The following is an 18,053-nucleotide window of genomic DNA, read 5'->3' on the forward strand; positions in this document are numbered from 1 at the left end:
TACTAAAATATATTATAATATGCCAATTCTTGGTGCAGCAGTATCCTTTTACGGACAACTGTGGAACCCTCTGATAAATTATATTGCTTTTAAAACATTTATGTATTCTTGCTCTACTGAAATCTACCTTTCAACACCTCTCTGGTATAAATTACCCATAGTCTGCTATCTTCCCAAAACATTTAAATACATATTAAATCTTTTTTGGTATCCTCTTAACATCAAACTATTATTTTAAAGTTTACTTACTGGGCCTATTTACACATTAATGGTGTTGGTGATGAAATACATTTCATTTATTTTCTATTACCCGAGCTTTGAAGGTGCCCGTAGGTATATTGAGCAGTCAGTGAGAATCTGATGTTATAGGACCGACCTGATTAAGTTCTCCCTAAGAAATGTACTCTCCTGCTAACACTTCAAGGGAATGATAAGTCGTTTACAAAAACACAATATGGATTCCGCAAACCTAAAAAAAAAATACGGTAATAAGATAAGGAGAGACAAAATGTGTATTTTAAATCAATTTTGATCTTCTACAATGTAGGACAGATCCAGAATCAGAGCAGCTGTGTCAACAGCTACCTGCAATCCGTTACATTTTGCAGAGAAACAGTCCAAAATCAGCTGGTCTGCTGCAGTAGGCAATATGTTTTGACTGGTCTGTGGATTAAACGGCTCATACTGGCTTCCCACCACGTTCCACTTCAAACTGTCTCTTGACCGGTGTATACCACAGCCACAGTGATGGTCAATTTCTGAACTACCACTGGGAGGAACAGACCATAAATGGGCATCTTGCAAATCAATCATCATTTCTCCACCATCGTGTTCCAAACTTCGGGCTACAGATTCTAATGAAGCACAAAAACATTTGGACACCAGCTGGTATTCCGATGCTGAACAGTTCAGTTCTTTCAGACAACTGCTCTGGATGTTGGCACTCTGAAACACAGAAAACAAATTCCTTGGTATAACTGAATTTCTCAAGTACAAACATTAGCATGACTTTTTCCTGTAGAAGTATTTCAAATGTAAACAGCAATTCTGAATACTTAGAAACATAGAATGTGACGGCAGATAAGAAGCATTCAGCCCATCTAGTCTGCCCAATTTTCTAAATACTGTCATTAGTCCCTGGCATTATCTTATAGTTAGGATAGTAGCCTTATGCCCATCCCACGCATGCTTCAACTCCTTCACTGTGTTAACCTCTACCACATCTGTTACTATGTAAAATACATTTTAGAAAAATGATCTAGATAGAATAGCTGGTTTAGGGACATTCATTTTATAATTAGTAGGGTTGAGGTTGCAATGAGAGGGCATACAGAGGATGCATGGCCACTTGATATGTGAACTGTGCACCCAAATTCTGTTTAAAGACCTGTATGGGCCCATCAGAAAATGCATATTTTCTTAGTGATGACATGTACAAATATGGACCAATTCTAGAAGATTTTGCAACTCACTTTAATTAAAAGAATCTCCGACGACTTACCTTATACCTGATGAATGCAGCCAAATGTGTTTCAGTGCAGCCACCACCAAGTAATACCCAAGGCTTTTTAAGAGTAAGCAGTAAGATGTGCTGTGCAGCCTGACAGGTAGTCTGAAATTAAAGGAAGTCCCATAAAGGCTATACCTAATGGATGCATAATTCACGGTGATAATATAACAGGATCTCAATAGATAAACTCATAGAACATTTTGTACCTTTGTTCAGACTTTGACAGGACATTCCTTAGTCTTGCCTGTTCTACTGTCTGCACAGATCATACTAGCTAACGTAGCCTTAATAATAATATGCATGGTTTTCACATGACACTGGTCTAACATGATACATTTACATGCTTTAAGGATTCCTTATTAAGTTGAAATTAATTTTAGGATCCCCATGTTAGTAGCTGAAATTATTCTTGTTCTCGAACTCTGACACAGTGGGTCTGATAAGCTCTATTCGAGGGTCCACTGCCTTCAGCCTTCTTAGCACCAAGATCCCTTACACCATTAGGTTCACAAGCCTCTAACCCGGAGACTCTTTAGGTCTCTTACGGTCAGTGATTCCTACCCTTGTACTCCACATGTTTTACTAGCAGACAACTCAATCCTTGACCCCACATGTCCGTAGGTCTCTAACCCTCAATGGCAATACCATTTATCTTCAGTATCCTGGTTCCTTACCTAAAGTTTCTAACTCCACATGCCTCTAAATTTATCTTACTGCCTAGGACTTTCCAACTCAGCCCTCTGCATGCTTTCCTTTGTGTTCAATAAAATTGGATACGGCATGAAAAAATATTTCAAAATGTTTTATCCTGCAGCAGTAGTTTTTTTTTTTTTTTTTTTAATTATATTGTTATGAATAAACTAAAAAAATGTTGCCTTGTATTTTTTATCTTTAGCTCAATAAGCTATTTGAAGGGGTACTTTTGCAAACTAGAAGATATATTGTAACCCCACATATATGATAAAGAAAGCATACCTTTCCCTCTGTGTTACTAATTTGACTTGTAACAACCTTCATCAAAAATGGTTTTCTGGTGCAAGCTACATTGTTGTTTAAAGGACCACTAATGTTATGCAGACATCATCAACTCAATGAAATGGTCCTGTCATTTTAACCCTGCAATGTAATACATTGTAATTTTGTTGAAACAGAAAGGTTTACATGGAAGGGTTAAATGCACCTCTAGTGCCTGTCTTCCAGTTAAACTCACTGTGCAATCAGATGTGTTTTGCCATGTGCATAACCTCCCAATGTATCCCTATCGGGAAACATTGGATTGGCTGAGATTATCAACTGCGACCTCAGCAAGGGAGTAAAGGTAAGAGGGGTGCGGCCTACTATAGGTAGAGGAACACAAGGTTGTATTCCGAACACTTCAGTGTTCCTTCAATGTTTCTTGGGATTTTCCCCATGATTGTAGAATGTTTTCCTATTGTTTATTTATACAGTTGCAAGAAAAAGTATGTGAACCCTTTGGAATGATATGGATTTCTGCAGAAATTGGTCATAAAATGTGATCTGATCATCATCTAAGTCACAACAATAGACAATCACAGTCTGCTTAAACTAATAACACACAAAGAATGAAATGTTGCCATGCTTTTATTGAACACACCAGGTAAACATTCACAGTGCAGGTGGAAAAAGTATGTGAACCCCTAGACTAATGACATCTCCAAGAGCTAATTGGAGTGAGATGTCAGCCAACTGGAGTCCAATCAATGAGATGAGATTGGAGGTGATGGTTACAGCTGCCCTGCCCTATAAAAAACATACACCAGTTCTGGGTTTGCTTTTCACAAGAAGCATTGCCTGATGTGAATAATGCCTCGCACAAAAGAGCTCTCAGAAGACCTACGATTAAGAATTGTTGACTTGCATGAAGCTGGAAAGGGTTATAAAAGTATCTCCAAAAGCCTTGCTGTTCATCAGTCCACGGTAAGACAAATTGTCTATAAATGGAGAAAGTTCAGCACTGCTGCTACTCTCCCTAGGAGTGGCCGTCCTGTAAAGATGACTACAAGAGCACAGCGCAGACTGCTCAATGAGGTGAAGAAGAATCCTAGAGTGTAAGATAAAGACATACAAAAGTCACTGGCAAATGCTAACATCCCTGTTAGCGAATCTACAATACGTAAAACATTAAACAAGAATGGATTTCATGGGAGGATACCACAGAGGAAGCCACTGCTGTCCAAACAAAACATTGCTGCACGTTTACAGTTTGCACAAGAGCACCTGGATGTGCAACAGCAGTACTGGCAAAATATTCTGTGGACAGATGAAACCAAAGTTGAGTTGTTTGGAAGAAACACACAACACTATGTGTGCGAAAAAGAGGCACAGCACACCAACATCAAAACCTCATCCCAACTGTGAAGTATGGTGGTGGGGGCATCATGGTTTGGGGCTGCTTTGCTGCGTCAGGGCCTGGACGGATTGCCATCAAAGGAAAAATGAATTCCCAAGTTTATCAAGACATTTTGCAGGATAACTTAAGGCCATCTGTCTACCAGCTGAAGCTCAACAGAAGATGGGTGTTGCAACAGGACAATGACCCAAAGCATAGAAGTAAATCAACAACAGAATGGCTTAAACAGAAGAAAATACGCCCTGTGAAGTGGCCCAGTCAGAGTCCTGACCTCAACCCGATTGAGATGCTGTGGCATGACCTCAAGAAAGCGATTCACACCAGAGATCCCAAGAATATTGCTGAACTGAAACAGTTCTGTAAAGAGGAATGGTCAAGAATTACTCCTGACCGTTGTGCACGTCTGATCTGCAAATACAGGAAACGTTTGGTTGAAGTTATTGCTGCCAAAGGAGGTTCAACCAGTTATTAAATCCAAGGGTTCACATACTTTTTCCACCTGCACTGTGAATGTTTACATGGTGTGTTCAATAAAAACATGGCAACATTTCATTCTTTGTGTGTTATTAGTTTAAGCAGACTGTGATTGTCTATTGTTGTGACTTAGATGATGATCAGATCACATTTTATGACCAATTTGTGCAGAAATCCATATCATTCCAAAGGGTTCACATACTTTTTCTTGCAATTGTAGAACAGGGGATGTTTGCGATGGCTGCTTCAAGGTATTTGAGATTGTAACTGCTGTCCTGATTTAATAATTAAATGTATTCTATAGACATGGAACGTTTTTGTATCAACACGGTCTTTCACCCGATTAAAATAAACCTTAATGGATTTAGAATCGTTCAGTTTTCCTAAAAACATCAAATTTGATGTTGGATCCTGAATTATGACAAGCTCACACATGTGTCAGTGTTAAAGAACACCTATGGTTAACTAGCATGCTCCCATGCTTGATATATGACAGGTGTTTACATTTAATTATCTTCAGAGAGAACTATGGTTATGCACAAACTTTAGATATCAAACAAATAAATAACAGCTCTACTTATTATACTTTAGGTGCTAATTTCCATTTTATAAGGCTACCATTGTAGCTTCTCGGTCTTTACAGCCAACTAAGCCTACAGCGGTATTTTCAGTCGTAGCCAGTAATAAGGCTTTGTCTTTCCCCTGGTGAACACACGAAATCTGTTCAGCTATGAGGTTTACATTTTTCTTTTTCATTTCCCATGTGGAGGATGCTCAATCCATTTGACACTTCCTACTTTTAGTCTTGTGTGTCAGGCAGTAAGGGGTTCCTACCGGTTCTCACTGGTCCCATTCTTAAAGGTAGTAGTGGAAGAGTTTATAGTGCCTATAAGCATAGCTCTCTTCCCCCCTCCCCCCCCCCCTGACCCAGTGTCTTTCAAAATCAGGAAAATAACCCAAACCTTTATGGGTTTGTATTTGTATTTGGTTTTGTGCCTCAGGGAGAGAAAATATCCTTTGTTTTTTCTTTTAAAAAGTTAAGGGAGTTAACTTTGGCTGGAATGACATTCGGGAGTGAAGCCAAATCTTGTTAATACCCAATTCGTACAGTCAATCATTGCACAATGTGAGAATCAAAGGAGGGTTCAAACACACTGGAAGAGGAAACCTACTCATTTTGATGTCACAAACTAGTGGGTGGGTATTGGGTCCCAGGCAATTCTCAGCATTGTTTGACAAAATCCTTGACGTCTGTCTTACATATACTGCGCACACAGAATCCCAACAGTATAACCAGTACAATAAGATGGATTGATTTTGGGGCTTAAAGGGAGTTCAGTGGCCGAGACACTTCCTGGTTTAAGCAGCACTCATGGCAGACGTTGCATTGCCTGGGCGATTTGCAGCAACTTTAGTTGTGTGTGTATCACTTTTTATTATTGTTTATTTATTTTGCATACATTTTATGCATTATCTATAGGACGAATGTAATAGTTTACCCGTTCATGATCCCTTGAGCAGCAGATTTTTCTAAGCATTTCAAAACAAAAAATGAGTTGACTAATTAGAACTGCCGTTTCTAATCTGCTACTAGAAACTTCTGCTTACCATAAGCTCTTTTAATGAAGTTTCATTTCGATTGCAAAGCACAAAGCTGCTCACGGAGGTGTCAAAAGGAATAAAATGTAAATAGTGATGGGATCCATAGGACAGTCTGCGTAATTCCCGGAGGCGGCCACAACAAGTCGAAGAAACCACACTTAGAGAAGCTATGGGCTTTGCTCCTGCAATAAGAAAACAAAATACATTAGAATTCTAAACTAAATGGAGACTTTGCTTCACATGATGCTATGCTTGATAATGTACCATCAAAGATCATATATATTATCTACTATTAAAAACAGCCTTACTGGAGAAATTTTAGCAATGTTACTGTTCCAAAACCAAAAGTCTCAATATGTATTATATTGGACCTGGAATTTTAAAAGTGGTCACAAAACGGACACATAAGCATATCATTTCAAAACCATGCATCAGGGTATTAACGGAGGGGCATTTTAACACTTTTACCAATCTGAGACAAAATCTTCATCAATATTGTGTTTTTCATACTACATTCACACGATGAGGGTGATGTGTGCTACTGCAATATAAATAATTGCATCCAAATGGCTTTTCAACAATACTCTGACAAGGGTAAAGGAATGGCCCCCATACTGCCCACTGGGGGACTGCTGCAGCTTTTAAATATTGGACATTCGATGGTGGGCTCACGCCTCAAATGCTGATCCTTTGCAAATTATATGTTGGAAGGAGTATATTTTGCAAAAGTAGAAACCCCAAGGTATTTAAAAAAAAAAAAAAAAAAAAAAAAAAAGCAATTCCCCCCCCAACTATAATAAAACAGTTAGACTTAAACTAGCTTAAGTGCAAATACACACAAACACAAGCTAATCTCTTCCCACACCAAGCCTTATGGTCACAGAGGCAAAAAACTGAATGCATATCGTGAAGTCTTCCTCACTAACTTGTGCATGAAAGCTGTGGGCAATGTAAAGGCACAGTGGCAGTGCTTCTAAATAGGGACAGGTATTTTCTTTCAAATGTTGTGCCTGATTTAGTATTAAATTGCCGACCTTGTCATTCCATTCTCATTTGCCTAGCCTGTTCTTACACATGGGGGACATCAAATCTGTATCAACATTTTTTATATTTCTGTATAAATACCATTCTGAGTTGGCTTAGAATTCTGTCACAGAAAATACAATTACAATGCTGTAAAATGGATTCATCTTAAGTAGAAATATTACAGTTTTCTATGCTTGAGTCTCTTTCAGTAGTTAATGACTTGTGGGAGTACATTTAGAGTAATTCTAGAGCAGGGGTAGGCAATCCAGATGTTGTAGACTACATCTACCTTGATACTTTGCCAGCATTACAGGAGATGACGTCCACAACATCTGAAGTGCCAAAGGTTGCCTACCCCTGTTCTAGAGCATCTAGAATCTAAGAACATTCCTGCCAGCTGTCATTTTAATCCAAATTAAGATAGCAAGCTTAACAAATGAGTATGATACACATCTGGGCAATATTGCTATTTTGTTAATGTAACATCAATATTAGCAAATGAAGAGCTAGACCACAAATTAATGGGAGAGAGCCCCTTTAATGGATAATTCCTTTGTGTTTAAGGACACCAGTTGTTGCATGCATAAATACGACTCACTAATATTAGAAGAGAGCAATTTAAAAAAAAATCAGTTTGGTTTCTTTGAAACACTTGAGATATTTTAAAAGATACACTTTGATGTACCTGACATTTGGCTTAAAGTGTCCATTGGAGCGGCTCCCAATCTGTCCACAACAAGGACATTCTTTTCCTTAAGGTACTGCTTGACGGACGGATGAATCACTTTTTGACACACAACGCAGTTTACGTGGTCTTCCACCAACTGTTTAGCCAACATGAATAGTTGATCCAGCATAGCGCGTTCTGCATTGACACCACTCAGCAACTCCACCGTTCCTTCACCGGTATCACAAAAATCTCCAGATAAGGAGACTGAAAACAAGGCCAATTTAATGGGTGATCCATTGAAGTCTACAGATCTATTCCAACTTAACTCATGGATTTTGATAAGAAGTCCGGGCACTATAGAAGACTCAGTAACACTTAGACCTTCTACAGGGACAAAAACACAGTTGCCCAGCTTAACGCTGGATCCCGTCTCATTTGGAATTGCTAAAAGGAAAGCCTTTACTAGCAATGTGCTGATAAAGTCGGCTTCCCGGTAAGTAAGCATGCACGCCGGCTTGCTAGAAAGCACAGAACCAGTTAAGCGAAGCAGGAACGTACTGCTACTAAAGTCTGCAGCCATTTTGCACCCACAATGTTCAGAGTTCACATAATCAATACAAGTGGCCAAGAGACTTCTGGTTATTGCAACTATGGTGTGAGGGGAGATATTTAAGTCCAAGAACCTGGCAGTAAGACTGCAACAAAGGTTTGCTGCAAAAAGGCCACAGTCGCTAAAACAGGATATATGGTTGCGAACAGAAGCTACTAACAGCTTCAAGACCGGATGGCGCAGAGAAATACTAGCAAGTAAGGTGAAGGACTGAGATGTTGTCACCACACACCCTCCGGTACCATTGTGAACCTGTTTTAGTCTACCAGATGGGCCATAGCATGAACGTACAATCTCATGTAAAACACAAAGGGGTTCCTGGATTGATTTGCTACTTAAAGGACCGGTCGTACACATGGACTGCTTTTTAGGTTCAAATCTGGACATGGTGCCTGGTTTAAGCAATTTTATCTAGGCTGTGTTTAAAATTTAATTTTATTGTGATCAAACCAAGAGGGAAAGAATGTTCATCAAACCAATAACAGACATTGACAACTAGATCACAAAAGACGGTGGGTTGATTTAGACTAATTATTTTATTTGAAGACGAGGAGATGAAAACTTCATTGATTGTTTTTAGAATCTTTCAGCTCCAAGCTTGACTTAGCAGAACTCTTTGCCATTCTTTGAATAAAATACGTCCCAAAGTGAATCCCTAAAAAGGATAGTCCAGCTACTAAAAGCCAATTTTTTCTGAGCCATGTTCTATTTTTCATGGTTACTTCTTGGTAGGAAAAATAGCAGCACTCACAATCTGTAAATACACAGAACACAGTTATGAACACATTATATTTAAATATTTTTGGAACACAAGTCAACCCCCTTTCTGCCTCTCCCCCACCCCCCAAACTGCAGCATTTCCCTTTTTTCTCAACACAATACTGCTATACATATGATGTCATGACTTCTGTTTCTAGGTGGTGCAGTTGGTAGCATTCTACAGTGAAAAGACAACTGAACTTCAAACTTTTGAATTCCTCATAAAATTACTGACCAAAGGATACACTCTGCAGTCCTATCATTACATTACAATGAGTAGCTGGTTGACTTCCTGCAAAGACACCAGTTGTGAAGCAAAGGCAGCCATTTCAAATATGAATTATGAATTCTTTAAAATGTAAATGCTAATAGAATACATTATTGTATTTTCTATAGTCCAAAGAAGATGGAGTCACCCCCACTCTACCCCCTCACAACCCCCACCCCAAAAAAAAAAATCAAAATAAAAAAAAAAAAATCTACAAAGCACAGCGAGTGTACTTCAGACTAGAGTGGCATGTTTCTTTAAACAATCCATGTTTTACATACGCTGTGGAGATCACTTCGCCTGAGCAGTTACATACTTCCTGAATCACAATGTGAATCATTATCAGCAAACATGGACTGGAAATGATGGAATTGTAGCTTAGCAATGACCGGACAAGCACAGATAAGGCTTAACAAAAGGAACTTAATCCCGATATACGAGCTGTTAACATGCTCACAGAGCAAATTACAGGAACAGAAAAAATAATAATGTTTTAATACGCATTGTGTGTATATCAAAACCTTCCTGATCCTTGCAATGCAGGGTTATCAGAGTGTGGGTGTCCATGAAAGATTAGCAAGACTGTCTCTTTATCACGGAACATGCTAATAGATTCCGTCCAATCAACATTCACCAAATACAGACACTTCTGCATGCTCTTGCACACCGTCCAATTTCCATGTAGGACACAAAAAAAAAATATGGATTTTACGTGTTTTTTTTTACTACCTACATCTACCTGTGACCAAAGAATAAGTAAAAAAATTGGATGAAAGTATTTTCACAAAGTGCTTATTTAAACTGTTTGAAAATGGTTTGAATCTTACCTACGGGATGGCACTAGGGGATTCATGTCACCAAAACCGATACAGAATATAATTGTTATGGTACTTTTTCTATGGTTTCAAAATGTTAATAGGGATCTGGGATAGCAGACCGGAAACTACTTTGGTTTCGTTAAAAGGTCACTGTAGACACCCAGACCATGTCAGCTCATTGAAGTAGTCTGGGAGCTGTGACCCTTTTGCACTTAGTGCTGCAATGTAAAACATTGCAGCTCTAAATCTGCCCTCTGGGGCTAACAAACAGCCACTAGAGGGCTCCCGGAATCCAAACAGACTTTTGGTCCGTTATCTAACGCTGGACGTCCTCACGGAACTCAAGCATCAGATGTTTCCCAAAGGAAAGCATTGAATAATGTTTTCCTATGGGGAGGTCTAATGCGCGTGGCCATTGCCGCACATGCGCATTACGTCGGCGAGGGAGGAGCCTGACCCAGCACTGAAGGACATCGGCGCTGGATTCAGGTAAGTGGCTGAAGGGGTTCAGCACCGCGGGATGGGGGCACTCCAGGAGCCTATAGGATATGTAGGATCCCTTTAATAAATTGGGGCTGATTTGAATATGTGCTATAAAAAAGAGGTTTATTGACTAACCTGAGACTGGTGGCGGACTGACAACGCGATTGCATGTTTTAGGACAACATGGAAAGCTTTTCTAACTTGCTTATAGCTTCAGCTCAACCACTTGTTCTAAAATTTGCACCTCTCTTGCCAAATATTCACAACTCCTATCTGGCCACGCCAATCCTTAAACTAAGCTCCTTAGAGGACACTGTCACAACGTCTCTACATTTAAGGTGCCGCAGCTGTAAGCCTTTACTCCACCAATCAGATATGTCCCAGGAGGATGTTATGGTTCTTGTATGACATGGTTGTGCCTTCCTCGACTGGGTCTCTCCTCTGATAAGAAAACTATAATGGGGTTAAATGTCAAGACAATAGAGGCCCAGAGAGGATTTACTTGATGCAACATACACCATAGGTTACATTCATGTCTTTTAATGAACAAAATCTGATGCTGACTGTAGACACCTAGTTTTGCCAAGATGTTTCAGCCATTTCTTAATTTAGAATTCTCACTGCAGAAGCTCCCAACCATGAGGATTTGCAGATAATAGCAGAAAGTTTTTCCATTTTAGTACATATTGACACTATAGCATTAGGAGTACATGTTTGCATTCCTAACAACAGTGTTCCTTTAATCGAATTTTTTTTACAGAATTAATACAATACTTAACTGCAGTCAACTGCAGCCTGAAGTGTGTAAAGACCTAAGCAAATTCTCAGTGGAACATTAAAAAGGCGAGTACGGAAACATACCTAAAAAACTATTTAGTAGATCACTATTTTGCTTTTGTTGCTCTGTCACTGTCCAGAACATGTCCAACAATGCCCGGTACTGGAACAACAGCTTCACGTTCTGGGTGGAAGATCGGACTCGACTTCATGTTATACCAGCCCCAATGTACCAGTCCAAGACCCGTTCCCATTACAATCAACACTTTGTAGTTCTTCCATAAGTTCTTTAGCCCCATACTTCTGATGCCAATCTATACAAAAGAGAAAGAACGCCTTAAAATCACAATAAAAAAAAAAATCCTAATATTTTACAAACTCTGAAACCCTACAAAAGCTATATTATCCTAGGTTTCTATCCACCTTCTTTTAGATTTGCAAGCCAAGAGATTTACAGTTTAAATGAACACTATAGCATCAGAAACTGGTGTCCTAGTCACCGTTTAATAACGGCTTAAGCCCCCAGGACCTCGGCGGTACTCACCTCCGCCGTGATCCTATACTGGAGGGCCCTCCCCCGGCAAATGAGGCCCCCGGGGGCCATGTGATCGCTCTCAAAGAGCGATTACATGGCCCCCTATAGCTGGCTGTGGATCTGCCAGCAGGGGGACTGTCTGAAATGTCAGACAGTCCCCCTGCTGGTGGGGAGTGTAAAAAAAAATAATTAAACATGTTAAAAAATAAATTAAAAGTATTTTTATATATATGTAACGTCATACGTAATGTATTTTAATATTAATATTAGTATATATTAATATTAAAATACACTTAGAATGACGTCACATATATAATATGTATATATATTATATATATATATATATATATATAAATAATAGATATATACACATATTATATATACGTATAATTACAATAATAAATAAATAAAATAAAAATAAATAAAATATTGAAAAAAAAATGTAAATAAATTATATATTCAGATGTCATTTCATTCTAACTGTATTTTGTTATTAATATATATATATATATATATATATATATATATATATATATATATATATACACATACATATATATATATATATATAGGTAACAAAATACACTTAGAATGACATTCTATATATATCTATCTATATAAAAAATACAAATAACCACACACACACACATATACAGAGAGAGAGAGAGAGAGAGAGAGAGAGAGAGAGATAAATACATATAATTACATAAAAGATTACATTAGTATACACGTAGACTTTAAATACCTATAAATGCATATATATTAAAATTCTACGTGTATATTTAAGTAATCTTAACATAATTATGTGATTTGATTAATGAAAATTTGATTGACATGCCTGACAACACAGGGAGAAAGTGCAGAGAATTTAATTTGCAAGCACTATATTTGACCCTTTAACTTTCCAAAACACCATAAAACCTGTACATAGGGGGTACTGTTTTACTCGGGAGACTTCGCCGAACTCAAATATTAGTGTTTAAAACTGGTAAATTGTATTACAACGATGATATTTTAAGTAAAAGTAAAGTTTTTTGCATTTTTTGCATTTTTTACAAACAAACGGCACTTTTATGGACTAGATTATTGTTGTAATATGTTTTAATACACTAATATTTGTGTTTAGTGAAGTCTCCCGAGAATAACAGTACCCCCCATGTACAGGTTTTATGGTGTTTTGGAAAGTTAGAGAGTCACATATAAGGCTTGCATTTCATTTTTTTGACATTGAAATTTGCCAGATTGGTTATGTTGCCTTTGAGACCGTATGGTAGCCCAGGAACGGGAATTACCCCCATGACGGCATACCATTTGCAAAAGAAGACAACCCAAGGTATTGCAAATGGGGTATGTCCAGTCATTTTTAGTAGCCACTTAGTCACAAACACTGGCCAAATATTAGTTTTTTTTTGCTTTTTTCACAAAAAACAAATATGAACGTAACTTTGGCCAGTGTTTGTGACTAAGTGGCTACTAAAAAGACTAAACATACCCCACGCTCAATACCTTGGGTTGTCTACTTTTTCAAATGGTATGCCATTATGGGGGTAATTCTCATTCCTGGGCTACCACACCGTCTCAAAGGTAACATTACTAATCTGGCAAATTTCAATTTGAAAATGGAACGTTCTATATTTGACCCTGTAACTTTCCAAACTCGTGAGACATCGCTGATTACAAATACGTGACATTTACAGCTAAAATGTAAGGCGGAACTACAATTTTTTTAAAACAAATTTACATTTATTTCTCAGTTTTTTACATTTTATTAATAATAAATTATGTTTCGTATATAAATATTTAATATGAAATGAAAGCCCTGTTTCTCCTGAACAAAATGATATATAATAAGTGTGGGTGCATTTAATATGAAAGAGGGGAACTACGGTTGAACAGACATATAGCGCAAATTCCAGTTTTTGTTTACGTTTTGTTTTGATCAGAACGTGCACTATTGACTCCGTCCTGAAGGGGTTAAGAGACAGGGTCCCCCGCTGCAAGGGATAAAACAAAAACAAAAAAACATCTCCCTCGCAGCCCTGGTCTCCTTGTAGAATTTCCTTCTCTTTGGCTGAGATCTTCAAGTTTGATGATCCCAGCCAATCCAATGCATTCCCACAGGAAAGCATTAAGAGTCTAGTGTGCATGCACGGCAAAACACAGTTTAATCTGATAGATTACATGGAAGCACTTCTAGAGACTGTTTGCATGGCAATCGTCAAAATAGAAAGGTTTTCAGCTGCACAGATAAAACGTGGGGACACATGGCATTCCCTTAAACAGTAATTACATTACTTGCCAGGATCTCTCAGTAGCATACATCTAATGCACCAATATCTTACAGGAGAAATAGAATGCCAAGCTATTTTCTGTTAGATGAAATAGATTTAGCTCAAATATTTCCATTATACTGCAATCAATATGCAAATAATTGTAATACATGCAGAAATTGGTGAATTTCAATCTCACAAGCTGTGCAAATTACACAATGCGCTCCAAATTCCACAGATTAAGGAGTTTAAAATGGGATAAAGCAGTACAAGAGCTTGCTGTTCCTTTGATGCAATAAAACATTGGAAGTGCTAATAAAACAGTTGGACTCACCATAGCAACACCAACTAACCACCAATTACTAGTCACAATAATTGGAATAACCCATTAAAACCCATGCTGCATAGCTAAACTGTTCTCATCCACTAAACAGTGACTGCTGGCTCTAAGAGACATGCAGACCATCTGAATAGGAGGTTTGTACCGTTACAATTAACAGATTGCACAAAGCACATAACATACAAACTGTGTTCTCTGTAGAACATCTATACAAACATATAATCTTGGTGGTTTTTAGAGGAACACTCAATGCACAAAAAGGAGGCAGTATACGAAATCCAAGGCACATTTTTAAATAGACGTTTTTAGTACCACTGTAATGATCATTAAAGCATAAGCTCACCTGTGGGATAGCTTACCGGAAACTACTTTGGTTTCGTTAAAGGGTCACTGTAGACACCCAGACCATGTCAGCTCATTGAAGTAGTCTGGGAGCTGTGACCCTTTTGCACTTAGTGCTGCAATGTAAAACATTGCAGCTCTAAATCTGCCCTCTGGGGCTAACAAACAGCCACTAGAGGGCTCCCGGAATCCAAACAGACTTTTGGTCCGTTATCCAACGCTGGACGTCCGCACGGAACTCAAGCATCAGATGTTTCCCATAGGAAAGCATTGAATAATGTTTTCCTATGGGGAGGTCTAATGCGCGTGGCCATTGCCGCACATGCGCATTACGTCGGCGAGGGAGGAGCCTGACCCAGCACTGAAGGACATCGGCGCTGGATTCAGGTAAGTGGCTGAAGGGGTTCAGCACCGCGGGATGGGGGCACTCCAGGAGCCTATAGGATATGTAGGATCCCTTTAATAAATTGGGGCTGATTTGAATATGTGCTATAAAAAAGAGGTTTATTGACTAACCTGAGACTGGTGGCGGAGTGACAAGGCGATTGCATGTTTTAGGACAACATGGAAAGCTTTTCTAACTTGCTTATAGCTTCAGCTCAACCACTTGTTCTAAAATTTGCACCTCTCTTGCCAAATATTCACAACTTCAGGTTTAGTGAATTAACCTTTAACTGCCAATTAGAATGCATCAGGCTGATTTTCTGCATGAAGACTGATTGCATGGTTTCTGCATAAACTTAGAAGCAACGTAACAGCTACCAGAAGAAAAACTGCATATCACATACTCGACACTACTGAGGAGGATTTAATGCACCAAATATTCTTAATGGAACACTCCAAGCATCATAACCATTATACAGTGTGCTGAAGTGGTTATGGTGCCAGAAGTGCCCTGATACCCCCAATGCAAATAGTCAACAGGTTACCTGGAAAGCGCTAGGCATAATTCCACAATTCCTCTCTGCTAGAAGCTAAAACCGGTGATACAGGAGCCAGCTCATAGGCAAAAAGCGATCAGCTTAATGAATCCATCTAACACAAAAACAAGCAGGTATGACACAGACACTGACACTGACACACTAAGTAATGTACGGGCAAAATATTAATTTTCAATATCATTACATTGTGTGTGTGAGCAGCTGCAGGAATCTTTACAAATCATGATAGGTATAATGAATAAAATGAAGGCAGTTAGAGACACTTTCACCATAATCTATTCATGAAATAAATGACGCGAAATATAGGTCTGTGCCAACTCATTTCACATGAACAAGACGTTCTACGAACAAACCTATAGGATCTTCCATAGATCACCAATCTGTAGTGATGCACATCCCAACAGATCAAGTGGATCCAAGAGTCTATGCTGAGGAGAGAGGGGACATTGCAACATGGTGGTGGTGAGAGTGAGGCAATGATTAACAATGCACCCACAGAGCTGCTTTGAAATCATGAACATTTATAGAAATATCAGATTTCCCTTCAAGGACAACAATTTTAAATAAGAAGTGGAATACAACCAGCCCTTAAAGGAACACCATAGCGTCAGGAACACAAACATGTTTTTCTATAGTGTTAAAACCACCATCTAAACCCCTCTTGCATCCCTAAATATAGTAAAATTTGAAGCTGCTGCATTTGCCCCTGAACTGCCACTGTCTGCCAACATCAGACGTATTGATCTGAGCCAATCAGAATGCTTCCTCATAGGATTAGCTGAGACTGTCAATGAGGCAGATCAGGGGCAGAGCCAGCGCAACTCAAACAGCATCTCCTCATAGAGATTTATGGAATCAATGCATCCCTTTGAGGAAAGTTCAGTGTCTGCATGCAGAGGGTGGAGACACTGAATGGCAGTACTGCATAGTATGCAGTACTGCCCCAGGAAGCACCGTTAGCAACCATTTGAGGAGTGGCCAGTAATCTGTAAAGATAAGATATAACAAAACAATAGTGCAATATTGCCAGTACAAATGCTTAAAAATAATATAATTTGAGGTATCACTCACAAGTGGAGAGCCATTAACCTCATATGGCTCTGATGGAAAGCTTAGTGCGACACTTGGAGGAGGTCAAACTCCTATTGCTCCCGGTCTGTTTTGTATACCTCTGGTAACCTGGACACAGGATGCTGGAGATCTTGCTTGTCAAAAATACTTGATTAAAAAAAATCTATAAAATCAAATATATAAAAGTCTTTTGTAGTATATGTACAATGTAGTCCTGGAGTTTGCAGAATAATCCAAAACGTAGTTGCACCCCTGTTTTTCTTATTTAGGACAGACACTTTCAAACGATATATTGTTCCTGGACGTCGGAATTACAGCTATGTGACGTCTGGAACACTCAATGCGTTCCATTGCAGAGAAATACCGGAAGTGACGTATCACAGTCGCAAAATCCGAACCGGAAGTAAAGCAAAAGCGTCACATTTAAAACAAAGCAAACACAGCAAGTGACTTAAACCAACTCGAAACGCGCATTCAAACAGTCCATAGGAGAGCATTTCTCAATGCTTTCCTATGGACGTCAGCATCTTCTCACTGTGATTTTCACAGTGAGAAGGGCGAAAGCGACTCTAGCGGCTGTCATTGAGACAGCCACTAGAGGCTGGATTAACCCTAATGTAAATATAGCAGTTTCTGTGAAGCTGCTATGTTTACAGCTGCAGGGATAACACTAGATTGACCTGGCACCTAGACCACTTCATTGAGCTGAAGTGATCTGGGTGCCTAAAGTGGTCCTTTAATGGCTTTCCACTTGTGAGTGATCTCCAAATTTTATTATTATTTTTTTTTTTTTGCAGGACTTCTCGCGGGCAGCTACCTTCCTATGGAATAGCCTGCCTACCGGCATCAGACTCTCCTCTAGTCTTCAATCGTTTAAGAAGTGCCTTAAAACCCATCTCTTTAATAAAACTTATGGCCTCCCAGAGTAACCTCTACCTTACATACCTGTCTCTTGCTCTCTCCTAAAGGGCAGCACTCTACTCTCTCCTCTGGCTCTCCTTCACGCCCACCTTATTTGATTGCTATTTCCTGTCCTAATATGTTTTATACCCCACCTCCTATAGACTGTAAGCTCGTTTGAGCAGGGTCCTCTTCAACCTATCGTTCCTGTAAGTTTTTTTGGTAATTGTCCTATTTATAGTTAAATCCCCCCTCTCATAATATTGTAAAGAACTAAGGAATCTGT

The 18,053-nt window shown here is 38.9% G+C and overlaps 3 protein-coding genes across 4 annotated transcripts in view; all 3 read right to left on the minus strand.

Annotated features, from left to right (window-relative positions):
* Nucleotides 1-494: 494 nt before the first annotated feature.
* Nucleotides 495-8,673, minus strand: MKKS (MKKS centrosomal shuttling protein). Its single transcript, XM_063444021.1, has 4 exons — nucleotides 7,669-8,673; nucleotides 5,964-6,139; nucleotides 1,502-1,612; nucleotides 495-945 (listed from the first exon to the last, which is right to left on the minus strand). Exons 1-4 carry the CDS (start codon nucleotides 8,648-8,650, stop codon nucleotides 523-525), a joined length of 1,692 nt encoding a protein of 563 aa, XP_063300091.1. The 5' UTR covers nucleotides 8,651-8,673; the 3' UTR covers nucleotides 495-522.
* A 17-nt stretch (nucleotides 8,674-8,690) lies between these two features.
* On the minus strand, nucleotides 8,691-11,514 carry LOC134587552 (uncharacterized). Its single transcript, XM_063444024.1, has 2 exons — nucleotides 11,453-11,514; nucleotides 8,691-9,017 (listed from the first exon to the last, which is right to left on the minus strand). The coding sequence occupies exons 1-2, from the start codon at nucleotides 11,511-11,513 to the stop codon at nucleotides 8,827-8,829; spliced, it is 252 nt and encodes an 83-aa protein (XP_063300094.1). The 5' UTR covers nucleotide 11,514; the 3' UTR covers nucleotides 8,691-8,826.
* LOC134587553 (uncharacterized) overlaps nucleotides 11,476-18,053 on the minus strand; it is a 31,581-nt gene continuing 25,003 nt past the window's right edge. For both annotated transcript variants that reach the window (XM_063444025.1, XM_063444026.1), the window contains exon 3: nucleotides 11,476-11,682. In XM_063444025.1, the coding sequence (XP_063300095.1) occupies nucleotides 11,476-11,667 (192 nt within the window). In that variant the 5' untranslated portion in view covers nucleotides 11,668-11,682. The remainder of the gene's footprint in view (nucleotides 11,683-18,053) is intronic.

Source organism: Pelobates fuscus, chromosome 2 (genome assembly GCF_036172605.1).
Source record: "Pelobates fuscus isolate aPelFus1 chromosome 2, aPelFus1.pri, whole genome shotgun sequence".
NCBI classification, from domain to species: domain Eukaryota; kingdom Metazoa; phylum Chordata; class Amphibia; order Anura; family Pelobatidae; genus Pelobates; species Pelobates fuscus.

Excerpts from the sequence above, each read along its gene's own strand:
- LOC134587552 (XM_063444024.1), bottom strand. The coding sequence starts at position 11,513 with ATGTTCTGGACAGTGACAGAGCAACAAAAGCAAAATAGTGATCTACTA. Across the intron at positions 9,018-11,452 it reads TCTACTAAATAGTTTTTTAG|ATTGTGAGTGCTGCTATTTT; the intron begins GTATGTTTCCGT and ends GTGTATTTACAG.
- MKKS (XM_063444021.1), bottom strand. The coding sequence starts at position 8,650 with ATGTCCAGATTTGAACCTAAAAAGCAGTCCATGTGTACGACCGGTCCT. Across the intron at positions 6,140-7,668 it reads CACTTTAAGCCAAATGTCAG|GAGCAAAGCCCATAGCTTCT; the intron begins GTACATCAAAGT and ends TTCTTATTGCAG. Across the intron at positions 1,613-5,963 it reads CTTCATTAAAAGAGCTTATG|ACTACCTGTCAGGCTGCACA; the intron begins GTAAGCAGAAGT and ends CTTTAATTTCAG.